Raw genomic sequence first — 18,643 nt, forward strand, 5'->3', positions numbered from 1 at the left:
GGAGGTGGTCACTGAGATCTGCCACCTGCTTCGCAGAGATCTGCAGCCACAGCTGAGGAGCAGGACGTCTCTGTCAGTGGCAGTGAAGGTGACGGTGGCTCTCAACTTCGATGCCACTGGCTCCTTCCAATCCGCTACTGGGGACATTGCCAACATCTCCCAGTTCGCGATACATTGCTGCATCCGCCAGGTGAACAATGCCCTTTTCAGAAGGAGACGTCAGTACATCTCCTTCCCCATGACCCTGGACAAGCAGCAAGAGCATGCAATCGGCTTTGGAAGAATAGCGGGCTTCCCCATGGTTGAGGGCGTAGAACTGATGAACCAGCAATGGTCAGGCCTTGCTTCAGGGCTGCAGTGTGCAGGGCATGGCAGCCAAACAAGTCGACCCTTCCCCTTTAAGAGCTGACCGGCGCCAGCGTGTCTGCCTTCATTGAGCAACTCGCCGCACCTGCGCGGCGCCTGTCCTCGGTGTTAGCGCCCCGGATCGCCGGCTTAGCGCCTAATGATAGTCGTGCATCGCCTGCTTTAGCGCAGCAGCAACCTCTTGGGGCGATGCCACTGATATCGGCGAAGGTGGCGCGAAGTTGCGCCGGGCGCAAACTTTAGCGGCCGCCTGGCTGTAGCGCCCCAAACGTGGCTATACTGAATTTCTAGGCCATGATGTCTTATCAGGAACATGCTGATATTTGTGTATTAGAATATTTCAGTACTTAAAATATGTTTTTGATGCTTTGGGGCCAACACTTTGGAGGTTATGGATCATGCAGTTTTAAAGTAATATTGAATAAAAACTTGTCATACATTTCTAATCAATTTTCAAAGATGGATCAAGGGAAAAATGCACAGCCACTTTGAAAAGAAATGTTCCAACAAGTGGATCCCTATTACTTAACATTATACAGGAATAGAAACTTCCCTCGTGCCTTGCAGTTACTTTGGCTAATTAGTAATTTCATTAGGTTGTCACCTGGGACTGATGAATGATTTAAACATGTTACTTCTGTTTTAAAATATATTTCCATTACGTCAAGGTTGTACGCTTGACGTAGAATATCTTCAATATTATATTCAGAGAGCCTGTACTGTGTCTGCTCAGGTCTCTGCAGTGCAGAGACTTACAGCTCTCCCAGGTGTGGTAATTGCAAAACTTCACTAAATGTTCTCCTGTGGCATTGCTGTTTTAATTTGCTCAGATACACTGAGGTGTTGTCATGTAGTCAAGCAATTACAAGTCATCCCAGTGGTAAAGCAATGGAGCATCATTACTGCTGTACTTACCCTATTAACTTCCGTTGGAGTGGGTTCATCTGTGAGAAAACAAAACAAATGATTAGGCATCAAAGGAAATTTGAGTTAAAAGAAAAGTAGGAAAAAAATGTTAGCAGCTGTTTCCGAGGGAATTTGCCACCCTGGGCCTTTTCCTTGCTCCCCTTTGCCACCCCACCCTAGAACAATGCTATAGCTGTGTTCCTGGCACTGACCTGGAGACAAGCTTTAAAAATTCTTTGAAGCACATACTATACTTTTAGAAAAAGCAGTTAGCACTTAAAGAATTCAAAGTCATTGCCCAGGCGAAAGCCAAAAACATACATAATGGCCCAGAAATTCGGCTCTCCCCGGGTGAGTACGCACGGGGTACTCACCCGTAGGCCGAATGGAATTGCCGGTTTCCTGCATGCACTGCGCATGCGCGGGAAACCGGCACTCCCGATCCTCTGAACGAAGAGGTTCAGAGGTCGAATGCGTGCACAGGGGAGGCTGCGCGTGCGTGCTTTGAACTTAGGTTTTTTTTTTACAGGTTTTCCCGGGAGGGTAAGCCTGCAGGATTTACACATTTAAAAAGCAGGCCTAAGACCTGCTTTTTGCAAGGTAAGTGGTCAATTAATTAAAATTAAAACATTTTTTCCACAGGTTTATTATTTTTAAATACTTTAAAGCAAGGTAAGTTTATTTTTAGCCCCGTTATAATATAAAATTATTTTTTTCAAAAATTTAAATTATTGTTTAAAATAGTTATTTAATGTAATTTATAGTTTATTTAAAAAGTGTGATAAAAAAATGTATTTGAAGGTTTACTGCTATTTTGGGCCCGTAGTATTTATAAGTTTTGACAGGTCTACCTGTCAGTCTTATGAATGGGCTTTTCCCTCCTCCGATTGGCTGCCCATGGCTCACGTGATCCCAGGGGACGCATCACACTAACTACGCCCCTGGGACACGCAAGCACAGCGCGCCGGCAGCTGGGCCAGGCCCCGGAGCGGAATTCCACGGGGCCCTACAGCTCAACCGCCGGCGTGCTAGGTAAGTGCAGGTCGGGGGCTTGCACCCGCGGGAAGCCCCCGACTCGAATTTCTGGGCCATTGTGATAGCAAAATACTGCGGATGCTGGAAATCCGAAATAACAACAGAAAACGCTGGAAAAACTCAGCAGGCCAGGCAGCATCCGTGGAGAGAGAAACAGAGTTAACTTTTCAGGTCGATGACCCTTCGTCAGACCTGGAAAAAAGCAGGAAATGGAAAGCGAGTTTAGGGGCTGGAAAAAGGGGGAGTTGATGAAAGAACAAAAGGGAAGGTCACAACATACATATTGTGCTATTCTCAGGGACAGAAGGTAGGTGTCCAACTATAACTTTCTTGGCACTAAGCATGAGCCGTGCTTAAGTTATTTAAAGTTCAATAGCACATCAGATGATGCGTTTAATAATTGTCAGGTTTAATTTCAACTGGCCAGCCCCTAACTACATCCACATATCCAAGACCTTCCAGTATAATTCTGCACTCCCCATCTTCTTAAACTTGAAGGCCTCTCTCAATTGTCCCAGACTCTTGCATTCATTCTCCACTACTTCTGCACCAGGCGACCTCGGAGTTCGATATCCCACACCCCACAGATGCTTCCACACCCAGGCATCCCTTCCCTCGTGCTCCAGGAGCTTAGCACCCCATCTGTTGTGTACAAATCCCACCACCCATCTCCCCTTGCAATGATCAGAGAAGAAAATGCACCAAGACTCGGGATGAGATGAATAAAGACTTGTACTTTACCCGGTTCATAGGCTATAAAAGTTGAGCTGTGTTGTAGCTGACATCATCTGCCTAAAGAACATCTGAACCAATGCATCAAAACCAACACTAGATCAACTGCTTATTAATACAAGGAGCAAGAACCCGACCTAAATTAGAACAGCATAGAACTAACCCTAGACAGAAATCCTAAATCTCTTTTCTACAGCTGACTGGTGTAGCTAATAATGTGTGAACCTTGAAAAGTAGTGCCTGGTTTCAAATTATCCACCAGTATTGAGGACATGTGGTGTGAAATCTAACAGAAACAGTGTAGGAAAATAAGATGCTAACTGAATTATGTTCTGCATTTCTTTATCTCTTGCTTGCTTTACCAATTTCTAGAGACAGAAACTAAAAAATGCACTGTGGTGTAGTTTGCATTACTTACAAAGCACTAGATAATTATTATAAACTCATTAGTGCTTCAAGAACTGACACATTTTGTTAACATTTTTATTTCCCGCACATCACTAGCAGTACTTTGCTTTTTGATTGCTTATAAACAGCCTTGCTTGTTAACGAATAGCTCTACTGTAGTTTTAGAAACTGTTTGATACTGCAGCCTTTTAACCCATTTTATTTTATAAACATACAGCAGGATTGTAATGTAGTTAACTCCTGACCACTGCGAGTACGTACCATGGTACTTGCCACAGTTTGTGAAGGACTGTTGCATTGTGAAAGGTTTTGTTACAAAAGAGGTTCATGAGCGTGAAAAAAATACTAAAAAATCCCTTTCATTACTGTGTAGCATTCTCCCCTCCCCACCCCACCAAAAAAAAAGTTGGCAGTATGCTTGCTTATTCCATGAAATATGGGTTAGTGTATTCACACTGTAGGAGGTAGACGATGTTCTGAGGTCTTTCTTGCACAGAGTTCCAACCAGTCCCCATCCACCATCACCCTCCTCTGTCTGGCTGAACTTGTTCTCACATTGAACAACTTCTCCTTTGATTCCACTCACTTCCTCCAAATAAAAGGTGTTGCTTTGGGAACGCACATGGGTCCAAGCTACGCATGCCTTTTGGTGGGATATGTAGAACATTCTTTGCTCCAGATCTATTCAGGCCCCCTCCCTCGCCTCTTTTTCCAGTACATTGATGACTGTATCAGCACCGTTTCCTGCTCTCGCCCTGAAATGGAAAATTTCATCAACTTTGTTTCCAATTTCCACCCTTGCCTCACCTTCACATGGTCCATCACCGACTCTTCCCTTCCCTTCCTCGACTTATCTGTCTCCATTTCTGGGGATAGGCTAGCGCCCAATATCCACTCTAAGCCCACTGACTCCCACAGCTACCTTGACTACACTTCCTCCCACCCCGCTTCCTATAAGGATTCTATTCCATTCTCCCAGATTCTCCATCTCCTTCCATACCAGTGCTTTTGATATATGTTCCTTTTTTTCTCAACCGAGGATTCCCCTCTACCATGGTTGGCATGGCCCTCGACCGTGTCCGTTCCATTTCCTGCACTTCTGCTCTCAATCCTTCCCCTCCCTCCCAGAACCACGATAGGGTTCCCCTTGTCCTCACCTTCCACCCCACCAGCCTCCACATTCAACGGAACATCCTCCGCCATTTCGCCACTTCCAGTGTAATCCCACCACCGAACACATCTTCTCTTCCCCTCCCCTTTCAGCATTCCAAAGGGACCATTCCCTCCGCGACACCCTGGTTCACTCTTCAATCACCCCAACACTCCCTCCCCTTCTCATGGCACCTTCCCGTACAAGCGCAGGGGAGGCAATACCTGCTCTTTTACCTCCTCCCTTCCCACGGTCCAGGGCCCCAAACACTCCTTTCAGGTGAAACAGTGATTTACTTGTACTTCTTTCAATTTAGTATACTGTATTCACTGTTCATGATGTGGTCTCCTTTACACTGGGGAGACCAAACGCAGATTTGCGGTACACCTCCGTTCAGACCGCAAGCGTGACCCCGAGCTTCCGGTCGCCTGTCACTTTAATTCTGCACTCCATTCTGATCTTTCTGTCCTCAGTCTCCTACACTGTTCCAATGAAGCTCAACGTAAGCTCGAGGAACAGCACCTCATCTTTCGATTATGGAACTTTACAGCCTTCTGGACACAACATTCAGTTCAAGGATATCAGATCATAACCTTTGCCCCCATTTTTTCGGACGGTAGCTGTTGTTGATGTTTCTGCCATTCCCATTTACACCTCTTCTAGACCCATCTTTGTTTCTTTACTTGTCCCATTACCGTATCCTTTTGCCTTGCACCATCATCGCTATTGCCATTTAATCTCTCCTGCCTTCCACCCGATCACAGACCGTCCCTTTGATTCTTTCCTCCCCTCCCCCCCTCCTTCCCGGCCTCTGTACTTGCTTAAAACGTGTTACATCTCTTAACAGTTCTGACGAAAGGTCATCGAGCTGAAACGTTAACTCTGTTTCTCCCTCCACAGATGCTGCGTGACCTGATGAGTATTTCTTGCATTTTTTGTTTTTATTTCTGGCAGGTCATTCATGATCAGAATGGTGATTCCGCCCCAGTTAGTACAATCAGTTCCCTTTGTGCTTTCAGGTATCATTCAAGATGGCCAGTTTATATAGTACAATTGAGTTGTACGAATTTCTTGGCACTTGAATCTACACTCCTGCTTGGTGAGGGAACTTGTTACCTCATTATCATGGCCTCTGATTTGAACTGGTTTGTTTTGTAACCTGGTATATCTATGTCCATACTGTTCAGTGTATGATCATATTGATGTTTTAAAGGTAAGCCCAATTGTTGACTTCCTCCAGCATTTACTTTCCAGGAAGGAGCTCTAGATAGAGGATGGCAGCAAGGACCTTTGCTACATTTTACCCTTCATATCAATGGGTACTAAGGCCAATTGTGTGTCCCATTGTCCCCTGGCCTAGATCAGGAAACTCAGTACAGAACATGAATTGAACATCATGAAAGAAAGATAGAAAAACTTGCATTTATATAGCGCCTTTCACGACCACTGGACATCTCAAAGTGCTTTACAGCCAATGAAGTACTTTTGAAGTGGAGTCACCGTTGTAATGTAGGAAATGTGGCAGCTGATTTGCACACAGCAAGCTCCCACAAACAGCAATATGATAATGACCAGATCAGCTGTTTTTTTTGTTATGTTGGTTGAGGGATAAATAATGGCCAGGACACCGGGGATAACTCCCCTGCTCTTCTTCTAAATAGTGCCATGGGATCTTTTACGTCCACCTGAGAGAGCAGACGGGGCCTCGGTTTAATGTCCCATCCAAAAGACGGAATGGCATCATTGTGGCTCAATAGCACATCAGATGATGCATTTACTAACTGTGTCAGGATTAATTTCTATTGGCCAGGATCTGATCCTGGATTTAGATTTTATTTATCTTTCGCATATTATAAAAAAATTATTTTTGTCTTCTTTTCCTCACATTGTGTTTTTTTCATGCCACTTTGTACCAAAGTTGATGACATTGTTGTAAGCTTTTTCTTGTGATTTGTGGATTTATCATTTTTCAGCTAATTTATTCTCCTATACTATTTCTCATAGAAGGAGGCTATTCGACCCATCGTGCCTTTGCCAGCTCTTTGGTAGAGCTATCCAATTAATCCCATTCCCCTGCTCTTTCCCCATAGCCCTGCAGATTTTTTCCCTTCAAGTATTTATCCCATTTTCTTTTGAATGTTACTATTGACTCTGCTTCCACCAGGCAGCGCATTCCCGATCACAAATCGCTGTGCAAAAAATGTTGCCTCATGTCGCCCACCTGTTTTTATTTATCGACTTGTCTCTCCATTCATAGTGCTATTGCCATTGTTCTCTAAATTTTTCTCTTCTTCCTAATAGGGTGACCATATAAACCAAATCCAGGGACACACAGGGTGGGAGCACAGCAAAGTAGCCAGGGCGTATTTCAAGAAAACCGGCATGACGACGTTGTTGTTTCTGCTAGTGGAATATGCATAGAGACAACGCCATTTTCACTTTACACCGAATCTCGAATCTTGCGTGTGTTCTGGCAATAGTGCTGTACCATCGATACTCGTCCCGAATACCCTAACTTCTAATTTCTCAATTTTAAATTTGTTCCAAAAAGATTGAGGTTTTCCATATAAGGTGTGAAACACCCTCTATCTCAGAAGGCTTCAGAAACCTCTTGCTGGTGGGAGAATTTAGACCTTGCCTTATTCAGTTAAAAAAACACAAGAGAAGTAAATCCATTCACCACCAGCTCTCACTGTGCCCTCGGCTTCTCCTGTGCATTTTAAAGGTTCCGCCCGCAGGCCAGTCACTATTGGCCAAAACACGGGGTCAGGTGACTCAATCCCCCAGAGTGCAGTGCGGCCCGAGCTATCGAAAGGGCCTTTTCTCCACCACGCTTCGTTGTGGGAAGGCGGGGTCGCCATCGCTGCCTCCATCCAACCAGCTGCAGCAATCTGTTCCTGAGCTCAAATTATTCACCCTTGTGCAATCCTTTAGTGCCTCTCATTACTGTGCCTTTGCCTACTCTAGTGCTCCTACGAATTGTCGGCCCAGTGCATGCAGCAGGGCTGGTGAAAGGCTGCCGAGTGTCCATGTGGGAGACTTCAAATGGCCTTGCAGGACACCGTTGACCAACTCTGGGCCTGGAAGGCCCAGCTGTAGATTGCACCACCTCAGCATGGGCGGCAGCAGTCTGGGCTGGCTGGATGACAGGCAGCGACAAGGGCAATGGCGGAGTGGCAGTGGTGGGAACAGGAATGCCGTCATCCTGAGAGGGGACAGCAGGTTCCTGCTCCACTGACCCACTGCCACTCCCCTGGGGCAGCATCTCAGCATTCCTAACAATCTGTTGGAGCACAGATTGCTGGCCTGCTGTGACACCGTGAAAGCCCCAGTTGATGGTGGTAGACCCAACCACGATGGCAGCAGTCAGAGCTTGTGTGGCAGCAAGCTGAGACTGCATGAGAGCAGTCTGAGATTGGATGCCACCAAGTATAGACTGCATTACAGCACTATGATGTTGCATCGCTTCCACCTGTGCTGCAATGGAAGCTGCCAGATCGCCCATCACACGTGGTATCAGGTCTGGGTCACCACGATCTTTCTGGGCGTCTACCATCCTTTGCAGACTGGAAATGATGGGCTCCATGGTGTGCAGAGCCTTGTGCAATGTTGGAGGTGGACTCTGGGGACCACAGTGCTGCCCGAGACATGCGGCGCTACCTCCCTCCACATGGTGCAGAAGACTTGTGGTGAGGACCTACTGCCTCTTGCCGGGTAAAGTACCGCCCTCCGTCTCTCCACAGCGAAAACCAATGCTTCATCACAGAATCTACAGGCTCTCGCCCTGGGGCATGGATCTGCCATGAGTACACCTGGTTCAGTCCTCCGGCTCCTTCTCCTTGCTGAGGCTGCTGCACAGCCAACAATGCTGAGAATGAGGTGCTGTAGCATCAATGAACCTCCTCTTTAAGTACTGAAAAAAGGTTGTGGCAATCATGACTTGCAATTAGACTGTACCTGATATTGGACCACCCTTTGAATGTAACGCCAATGAGCTTGGGCTTTAAGACTTGAATTAGGACTCCAATCATTTTTTTGAGCAGTGAGCATGAATTTTGCATGCAGTCTAAAGCATTAGAGCCTGGCGCTAATTCTCCAACTTTTCTACTGACACCGCCCATTCCTTGGCTATAATGAACTTCCAGCCCAAAGACTACACGGGAACAAGTTTTCTGAACCGGGGACTCTTCCAGAGACATTTTTTGCCCAGGAACACAGTACCTAATCCGGGAACTGTCCCCGGAAAACGGGGTTGTTTGGTCAGCCTTTCCAAAACTGTCCTATATGCTCACTTCCTCCCAGATCCCTCCTGTACTAAACTCAAGCACAGGCTCCTATTCTTATTCTTTGCAAGAAACTCAAAAATGGAACTCCTTAACTCCTCAGTCTTTCCTTCCCCTTACTTTTAAGACCCAGTCTTGTGGCCATCTAATCACTATTTCCTGATTAACCAAGTCTTTATTTTTTTTTCAACCTTGGTGTCCTGGACTGTGGGCCTTGGTTTCACAAGTTGAAAAAAAACAAGAGTACATGACAGACAAAGAGAAAACTTGGATGGACACAAAGAATTAACGAATAGGAAAGAAGCAGAGGTTGTTACAGGAAGAGAAACACAATTTTTTTTCTGTCAGTAATGCTCTGAGAGATCAGCTAATTTTATTATTGAAGATTTATTGGGTATATGTCATTTTTCTGAAGCATTCTACTTTCAGTAGTGGTGGAGTTCCTTTAACTTTGTACCAATGTGTTGTGTGACATGCTAAGCATCACCAGGTTGAGAGTGTTTGATTTCTGTTTGTGTCAGCTGTGTAAAACCAGACTTTCTTGTATTGTATAAATAGATCAGTTAGTGGGTGGGAGTTTCCAGGATTAGGACAAGGACTTACTGGTGCTGTGATTCAGTACACAGCTGTTTGATTTTTTTTTATCAGCTAGTACTCGGGAAAGTTATGATTTAGTTACTATCTCACACGCATTCACAAGATAACAACCATTAAACACGTTGTGATTTTGGTCATATGTATAAATATTGATTTAATAGATATTCTGAACTATGTTATGAAAATATAATGATCAGAGTGACGCTGATAACATCCACAACTTCCGCATGTGATGGCCTCTTCGGCAGGCACTTCGCTACTGGAAGGTAAAATCTACGGCCTAGAAATTCGAATAGGCTGGAAACCTGCCGGTAACAGTCCCGGACAAGGCTGACAGCCGCCGACTGAGAGCGCAGGCAGCACTGGCATTTTGGTGCTGCCTGATGATTTACATCAGCGGAGCAGAGAATCTGAGGTACAATGCGCTCATTCCAGCACTAACCTCAGGAGGAGGCCGAAGGTCACCTCTGGAGGCTCGATGTGACTTTCTCAGGCAATGTGCTGTGTCACAGCATTTGGTGAGCAGTGAAGTCCGCTGATGGCCCTTGTAGGGTTGGAGCATTGTGCGCTGTGGTACATTACGAGGCATTTATTTGTCCACAGCTCCCTTCTTACTTGGGCGGAAATTTCTTGGATCTTATGCGGGGTCCACAAATGGGTGCCCAACTGCCTGGTACTCCCACCTTCGCTGGCTGCCATAGCTCCACAGATGTTTCACCCAGATGTTTGCTGTGTGGAGGTTTGTGTTCCACCATGGTGCTGAAGGGGGAAGGGGATGGGGCTGCACCATCTTGCAGCTAGCAGTGACAGTGCACTAGCCTGCAGATCGCAGCTCTTAAAGCAAAGGCTCAGATAGAAACATTGAAGATAGGGGCAGGAGTAGGAAATTCGGCCCCTCGAGCCTGCTCCGCCATTCAATGAGATCATGGCTGATCATCCAAACTCAGTACCCTGTCCCTGCCTTCTCCCCATATCCCTTGATCACTTCAGCCTTAAGAAATATATCTAACTCCTTCTTGAATATACTTAATGAATTGGCCTCAACTGCCTTCTGTGGTAGAGAATTCCACAGGTTCACCACTCTCTGGGTGAAGAAATTCCTCCTCATCTCTGTCCTAAATGGCTTACCCCTTATCCTTAGACTGACCGCTGGTTCTGGACACACCCGCCATCGGGAACATCCTTCCTGCATCTAGTCTGTCTAATCCTGTTAGAATTTTATAAGTTTCAATGAGATCCCCTCTCATTCTTCTAAACTCCAGTGAGTATAAGCCCAATCGACCCAATCTCTCCTCATACGTCATTCCTGCCATCCCAGGTATCAGTCTGGTGAATCTTCGCTGCACTCCCTCCATGGCAAGAACATCCTTTCCCAGATAAGGTGACCAAAACTGCACACAATACTCAAGGTGTGGTCTCACCAAGGCCCTGTACAACTGCAGCAAGACACCCTTGTTCCTGTACTCGAACCCTCTCGCTACGAAGGCTAACATACCATTTGCCTTCTTAACTGCCTGCTGCACCTGCATGCTTACCTTCAGCGACTGGTGCACAAGGACACCCAGCTCTTGTTGCACTTCCCCTTCTCCCAATCTATTGCCGTTCAGATAATAATCTGCCTTCCTGTTTTGGCCACCAAAGTGGATAACCTCGCATTTATCCACATTATACTGCATCTGCCATATCACCCAACTTGTCCAAATCATACTGGAGTTTCTTGGCATCCTCCTCACAGCACACACGCCCACCGAGCTTTGTGTCATCTGCAAACTTGGAGATATTACATCTAGTTCCCTCGTCTAGATCATTAATATATATTGTGAATAGAATCCCTGCGGTACCCCAGTAGTCACTGCCTGCCACTCGGAAAAAGACCCGTTTATTCCAACTCTCTGCCTCCTGTCTGCCAACCAGTTCTCCATCCAAGTCAGTACCTTGCCCCCAATCCCACGTGCCTTAACTTTACACGGTAATCTCTTATGCGGGACCTTATCGAAAGCCTTCTGAAAGTCCAAATACACCACACCCACTGGTTCTCCCTTATCTACTCGACCAGTTACATCCACAAAGAATTCCAGTAGATTAGTCAAGCACGATTTACCTTTTGTAAATCCATGTTGACTTTGTCCGATCCTGTCACTGTTTTCCAAGTGCTCTGCTATTACATCTTTTATAATAGACTCTAGCATTTTCCCCACTACCGATGTAAGGCTTACCGGTCTATAATTCCCTGTTATCTCTCTACCACCTTTTTGAATAGATCAGTAGGGACTGCTGGAAACACCACAAAGATTGTGGCACAGATATCCTTAAGCTGTTGCAGGAGACATCAATGGAAATAAATGTAAAAAGAGGAACGTGAACTCTTGTGAAGAGCTGACTGGTGTAAATGGTGCAGGAGAGAGTTCAAATACATTTTTAACAGCAGGCTTTTGAGGATCTCTTGGTGAGAATTATGCTGTCAAGCCTTTTCAAAGCAGACTTCCAAACTTTGCATAAAATTTAAGGAAATGCAGCTTTGATTTTTTCCTGAGATTATTACAACTGTAGTACGATACAGTTTATTTTAAAAGTACCTCCAATACTGTTTGACTGACCAGGGGGGAGATTTGACGCATCTCGGTGGAAGCAGTTTTCACTCCAATAGCTCTCCATAGTTAACTGTTATCCCAGCAGCTGTTTACAGCAGGAGTTCTAGTTGACCGCCGCTTTCTGCCACCTCTCCACGCTGTCAACGACAGCACGCAATGGCGTGCTTTGGAGAGGGCGGTAAGAGGACCAGCGAACTCCAAAATGGATAAGCGTGCGTCAATTCAGCATTGCATGCCGATTGACATCATGCTCCTAATAATTAAAATACTTTCCACGAGTGCAGTCAATGGCAGCTCTGCTGACCCGCCAAAAATGGCGGCCGCCGCGGGACCCGCCGGAAGCAGACAGGAGCGAGGCAGCCAACATTTTTTTCAACAAAATGGCCTTACCGGCCAGCAATAGCACCTCCAATTTCTAGGCCTATATATCTTATTAAAAATCTTATGTCTGCATGTACTTCCTGTTGTCACTCTTTTGTGTCAAGTTTCATTATAATTTCCGGTGCCCACATTTATAATGGAAACTGCCTATGCAGACTGGTCAGTGTAATTTACATCCTCCCAGTGACAGTACTGAAGCATCTCAAATTTGCAATCCCCAGTCACTCAACCTGTACTGCAGAGAAACTACTGTGCTCCAACACACTCCACTACAATCCTGTTCTTAGCCAGTTATTTATTACAAAAACATTTATCAATATACAAATGATTATTCAAAAGCAAAATATTGCGCATGCTGGAAATCTGAAATAAAAACAAAATGCTGGAAATATGCAGCAAGTCGGGCAGCATCTGTGGAGAGAGAAGCAAGAGTTAACGTTTCAGGTCGATGACCTTTCATCAGAACTGGAAAAAGTTAAGAGATGTAACAAGTGCAGGGGCAGGGAAAGGAAGGAGGGGAGGAAAGAACAAAAGGGAAGATCTGTGATAGGTTGGAAAGCAGGAGAGATTAAAAGCCAGATTCAAGGTAAGGGGCAGGAGGTTTAGAGGGGATTTGAGGAAGAACTTTTTCACCCAGAGGGTGGTTGGAATCTGGAACTCACTGCCTGAAAGGGTGGTAGAAGCAGGAACCCTCACAACATTCAAGAAGCATTTGGATGAGCACTTGAAATGCCATAGCATACAAGGCTATGGACCAAATGCTGGAAAATGGGATTAGATTAGACAGGGCTTGATGGCCGGCGCGGACGCGATGGGCCGAAGGGCCTCTTTCTGTGCTGTATAACTCTATGGGGGAAAAATTGGGTGAGTAGCGCCACCTGTTAGCGCCTAAAGAGGCAGTCAGTGGCTGTAGCGCCACTGGCTGCGCCTCCCGCGATATTCAGCAGGGGTGCTAATGGTGGCGTTAGCCATTTGCGCTGTGCCGCCACCGATGACGTCATCAGTGTGCGCAGCGCCCCATTCGCAATATTTGGTAGCGAACGCCGCAGTTGCGCCGTTCGCTACCCGCGCCCGGTTCACGGGGCCTTGCTGTGCCGGCAGCGGCACAAGTTAAGGTGGAGGTGCGGGGCGGCCGCCTGCCAGCACCTCCGTCCCCGGCCTCCTGACGACCCCCCCCCGCGGCATTGCCGGCTGTTTCCCGAGAGCCCGGCACTTCTCCTTGGTGCCGGGCTCGTTTACCGACACTCGCGAGCAGGGATCGCGCTGTTGCAGGCCCCTCCCCCTTAACAATGGGAGGAAAGCCTGCAGTACCATACCGCAGCGTGGCGCTGCGGCACGTTGCGCTGCGATATTCAGTTTCAGCGCCCTAAGAGGGACGCGGAGCGCCTCGAGCCTTGCCCCGTCTCCCTCTAGGGGCAATGAAACTGAATATCTGACGATCGCTAAAGCCTCGAACGCTGCGCTAAATCCTGTGCTCAGGCGACTTTGGCGCCCCAACCCAATTTCTAGGCCTATGACTCTATGACAGAAGGGATGATGGTGCAAGGCAAAAGGAGATGGTAATGGGACAAGTAAAGAAAAAGAAAGAGGAGTCTAGAAGAGGTGTAAATGGGAATGGGAGCATCATCAACAGCTGCCAAGTGAAAAATAGGGGCAGAGCTTATGGTCTGAACTTGTTGAACTCAATGTTGAATCCAGAAGGCTGTAAAGTGCCTAATCGAAAGAGATGGGGCTGTTCCTCGAGCTTACTTTGAGCTTCGTTGGAACAGTGTACGAGGCCGAGGACGGAGAGGTCAGAGTGGGAGTGGAGCGGCGAATTAGTGACAGGTGACCGGAAGCTCGGGGTCACGCTTACTGACTGAACGGAGGTGTTCCGCAAAACAGTCACCCAATCAGAGTTTAGTCTCCCCAATGTAGAGGCGACCGCATCGTGAGCAGCGAATACAGTATACTAAATTGCAAGTAGTACAAATAATTCGCTGTTTCACCTGGAAGGAGTGTTTGGGGCCCTGGACAGTGGGAAGGAAGGAGGTAAAAGGGCAGGTGTTGCATCTCCTGTGCTTAGGAACATCGGAACACAGGAACAGGAGTAGGCCATTCAGCCCCTCGAGACTGTTCCGCCATTCGATGAGATCATGGCTGATCTGTGATCTAACTCCATATACCTGCCTTTGGCCCATATTCCTTAATACCTTTGGTTAACAAAAAGCTATCAATCTCCGATTTAAAATTAACAATTGATCTAGCATCATTTGCCGTTTGCAGAAGAGAGTTCCAAACTTCTACCACCCTTTGTGTGTAGAAGTGTTTCCTAATTTCACTTCTGAAAGGTCTGGTTCTAATTTTTAGACTATGCCCACTAGTCTTAGAATCCCCAACCAGCTGAAATAGTTTCTCTCTATCTACCCTATCTGTTCCCCTTAATATCCTGAAAACTTCAATCAGATCATTCAACCTTCTAAATTCCAGGGAGTTCAAGCCTAATTTGTGTAATCTCTCCTCGTAACTTAACCCTTGAAGTCCGGATATCATTCTGGTAAACCTACGCTGCAATCCCTCCAAGGCCAATATATCCTTCCTAAGGTGTGGTGCCCAGAACTGCTGACAGTACTCCAGGTGTGGTCTAACCAGGGCTTTGTACAGCTACAGCATAACTTCAGCCCCCTTGTACTGAGGTGTATAAAATTACGAGGGGCCGAGATAGAGTGGACAGGAAGGACCTATTTCCCTTAGCAGAAGGGTCAATAACCAGGGGGCATAGATTTAAAGTAATTGGTCGGAGGTTTAGAGGGGATTTGAGGAGAAAGTTTTTCACCCAGAGGGTGGTGGGGTCTGGAACTCACTGCCTGAAAGGGTGGTAGAGGCAGAAACCCTCATCACATTTAAAAAGTACTTGGATATGCACTTGAAGTGCCATAACCTACAAGGCTACGGACCAAGTGCTCGAAAGTGGGATTAGGGTGGATAGCTCTTTGTCAGCCAGCACAGACAAGATGGGCCAAATGGCTTCCTTCTGTGCTGTAAATTTCTGTGATTCTATGATACTCTAGTCCTCTAGATATAAAGGCCAGCATTCCATTAGCCTTTTTGATTATTTTCTGTATCTGTTCGTGACATTTTAATGATCCGTTACCTGAACCCCCAAAGACTCTTTAGACATCCACTGTTTTTAGCTTTTTACCATTTAGAAAGTACCCTGTTCTATCCTTTTTAGGTCTAAAGTGGATGATCTCGCTTTTGCTTACATTGAAATCCATTTGCCACAGTTTTGCCCATTCACTTAATCTATCAATATCCCTTTGTAATTTTATGCTTTCATCTACACTGCCTACAATGCTGCCCATCTTTCTGTCATCGGCAAATTTGGATATATGACTTTCTATGCCATCATCTAAGTCGTTAATAAATATTGTTAATAGTTGAGGCCCCAACACTGATCTCTGCGGGACACCACTAGACACATCCTGCCAATTTGAGTGCCTACCCATTATCCCTACTCTCTGTCTCCTGCTGCTCAGCCAATTTCCTAACTAGGTTAATAATTTGCCCTCAACTCCGTTGGCTTCTATCTTAGATAACAGCCTCTTATGTGGGAGTTTATCAAATGCCTTCTGGAAGTCCATATAAATAACATCCATAGACATTCCCCTGTCCACTACTTTAGTCACCTCTACAAAAAATTCAATCGGGTTTGTCAGGCATGACCTACCTGTATCAAATCCATGATCAGCTGAAAATTTTCGAGGTGTTAAGTCACCCGATCCTTAATTCTAGACTCTAGCAATTTCTCCACAACAGATGTTAGGCTAACTGATCTATAATTCCCTGGTTTCCCTCTCTAGCCATTCTTAAAAAGCAGAGTGACATGTGCAATTTTCCAATCTAAAGGGACAGTTCCTGATTCTAGAGAACTTTGGAAGATTATAGTTAGGGCATCTGCAATGTGCTCCTTTAAAACCCTGGGGATTTGTCACTCTTTAATGCCATTATTTTCTTTATTACTGTTATTTTACTTACGCTAATTTTATTGAGTCCCTGTCCCCGATTCAATGTTTCTTTGGGATTTCCGGCATGATATCCTCTTCTACTGTAAATACTGACGCAAAGTAATTATTCATCATGTCCGCCATTTCCCCATTGTCATCGACAATATCCCCACTTTCAGTTTTTAAGGGGCCAACATTGCTCCTGACCACCCTATTTTTCCTAATGCAACTATAAAAATTCTTCATATTGATTTTGATATCCCTTGCAAGTTTCTTTTTATACTTCCTTTTCGTAGTTCTTACTATCTGTTTTGTGAACCTTTGCTGTTCTTTGTATCTTTCCCATTCGCCAGGATCTGTGCTATTTTTTGCATTTTTCTATGCCCCTTCCTTTAGTTTTACGCTGTCTTTTAACTCTTTAGTTGTCCATGGCTTTTTTTTTGGGCAAGTAAAGCTCTTGCCCCTCAGGGGATATAAACTGGTTCTGTATCACATTAAATTCTTTTTTAAACATCTCCCACTGATCTTATGGCATTTTACCAATTAACAGATTTGTCAAGTTTACTTTGGACAGTCTCTGCCTCATCTCGTTGAAGTCGGCCTTACCTAAATCTAGAATTTTATTAGCTGTTTCGTGTTTTTTCCCTTTCAAACGCTACTTTGAACTCAATCATGTTATGCTTGCACAGGAAGGTGCTGTGGGAAAGGGAGGGGGTGTTAGGGTTGATTGAGGAGTGGACTAGGGTGTCACAGAGGGAGCGGTCCCTTCAGAATGCTGAAAGGGGAGGGGAGGGTAAGATGTGTTTGGTGGTGGGATCTCGCTGGAGGTGGCAGAAATGGCGGCAAATGATCCGTTCAATGTGGAGGCTGGTGGGGTGAAAGGTGAGGACACAGGGAACCCTATTGTGGTTCTGGGAGGGAGGGAAAGGGATGAGAGCAGGAGTGCAGGAAATAGAACGGAGACGGTCAAGGGCCATGTCAACCATGGTGGAGGGGAATCCTTGGTTGAGGAAAAAGGAAGACATATCGGAAGTACTAGTATGGAAGGTGGCATCATCGGAGCAGATGCAACGGAAACGGAGAAACTGGGAGAATGGAATAGAATTCTTACAGGAAGCGGGGTGGGAGGAAGTGTAGTCCAGGAAGCTGTGGGAGTCAGTGGGCTTATAGTGGATGTTTGTCGATAACCTATCCCCAGAAATGGAGACAGAGAAGTCAAGGAAGGGAAGGAAAGAGTCGGAGATGGACCATGTGAAGATGAGGGAAGGGTGGAAATTGGAAGCAAAGTGAATGAAATTTTCTAGTTCACAGCAAGAGCAGGAAATGGCAGCGATACCGTCATCAATATACCGGAAAAAGAGGTGAGGGAGGGGACCTGTGTAGGACTGGAACAAAGAATGTTCCACATATCCCATGAAAAGGGAGGCATAGCTAGGACCCATGCAAGTTCCCATAGCAACACCTTTAATTTGTAGGAAGTGAGTGGAGTCAAAGGAGAAGTTGTTCAATGTGAGAACAAGTTCAGCCAGACGGAGGAGGGTGATGGTGGATGGGGACTGGTTGGGTCTCTGTTCAAGGAAGGAGCGGAGCGCTCTCAGGCCTTCCTGATGGGGGATAGAGGTTTAAAGGGATTGGACATCCATAGTGAAAAGGAGACAGTTGGGGCCAGGAAACTGTTAAATTAGCGGGGGGCGTCGGAAGAGTCGCAGATGTAGGTGGGAAGAGACTGGACAAAGGGAGAAAAAATAGAGTTGCGATAGGAAGTAATAAGTTCTGTGGGGCAAGAACAGGTTGAAACGATGGGTCGACTAGTTTCAGACCATAATCTCTGCCCCTATTTTTTCACATAGCAGCTGTTGATGATTCTGCTATTCCTATTTACACCTCTTCTAGACTCAACTTTTTGTTTCTTTACTTGTCCCATTACCATCTCCTTTTGCCTTGCACCATCATCCCTTTTGTCTTTTAATCTCTCCCGCCTTCCATCCTATCACAGACCTCCCCTCCCCCCTTTCCCTGACCCGGCACTTGCTTAAAATCTGTTACATCTCTAACTTTTTCCAGTTCTGATGAAAGGTCATCGACCTGAAACGTTAACTCTTGCTTCTCTCTCCACAGATGCTGCCCGACTTGTTGCATATTTCCAGCATTTTCTGTTTTTGTTTTTCTTCAGGGCTCACTTAATAGCAAATAATAAAAGCGTCAGCA

General features: G+C 45.9%; 1 protein-coding gene across 2 annotated transcripts in view; it reads right to left on the reverse strand.

Annotated features, from left to right (window-relative positions):
- The window catches only part of pde10a (phosphodiesterase 10A), an 899,745-nt gene that overhangs the window by 612,324 nt on the left and 268,778 nt on the right, over window positions 1-18,643 (reverse strand). For both annotated transcript variants that reach the window (XM_085981463.1, XM_085981462.1), the window contains exon 3: window positions 1,282-1,310. In XM_085981463.1, coding sequence (XP_085837589.1) covers window positions 1,282-1,310 — 29 coding nt within the window. The remainder of the gene's footprint in view (window positions 1-1,281; window positions 1,311-18,643) is intronic.

Source organism: Somniosus microcephalus, chromosome 3, assembly GCF_052327205.1.
Source record: "Somniosus microcephalus isolate GS21.2 chromosome 3, FLI_Smic_1.0, whole genome shotgun sequence".
NCBI classification, from domain to species: Eukaryota; Metazoa; Chordata; class Chondrichthyes; order Squaliformes; family Somniosidae; genus Somniosus; species Somniosus microcephalus.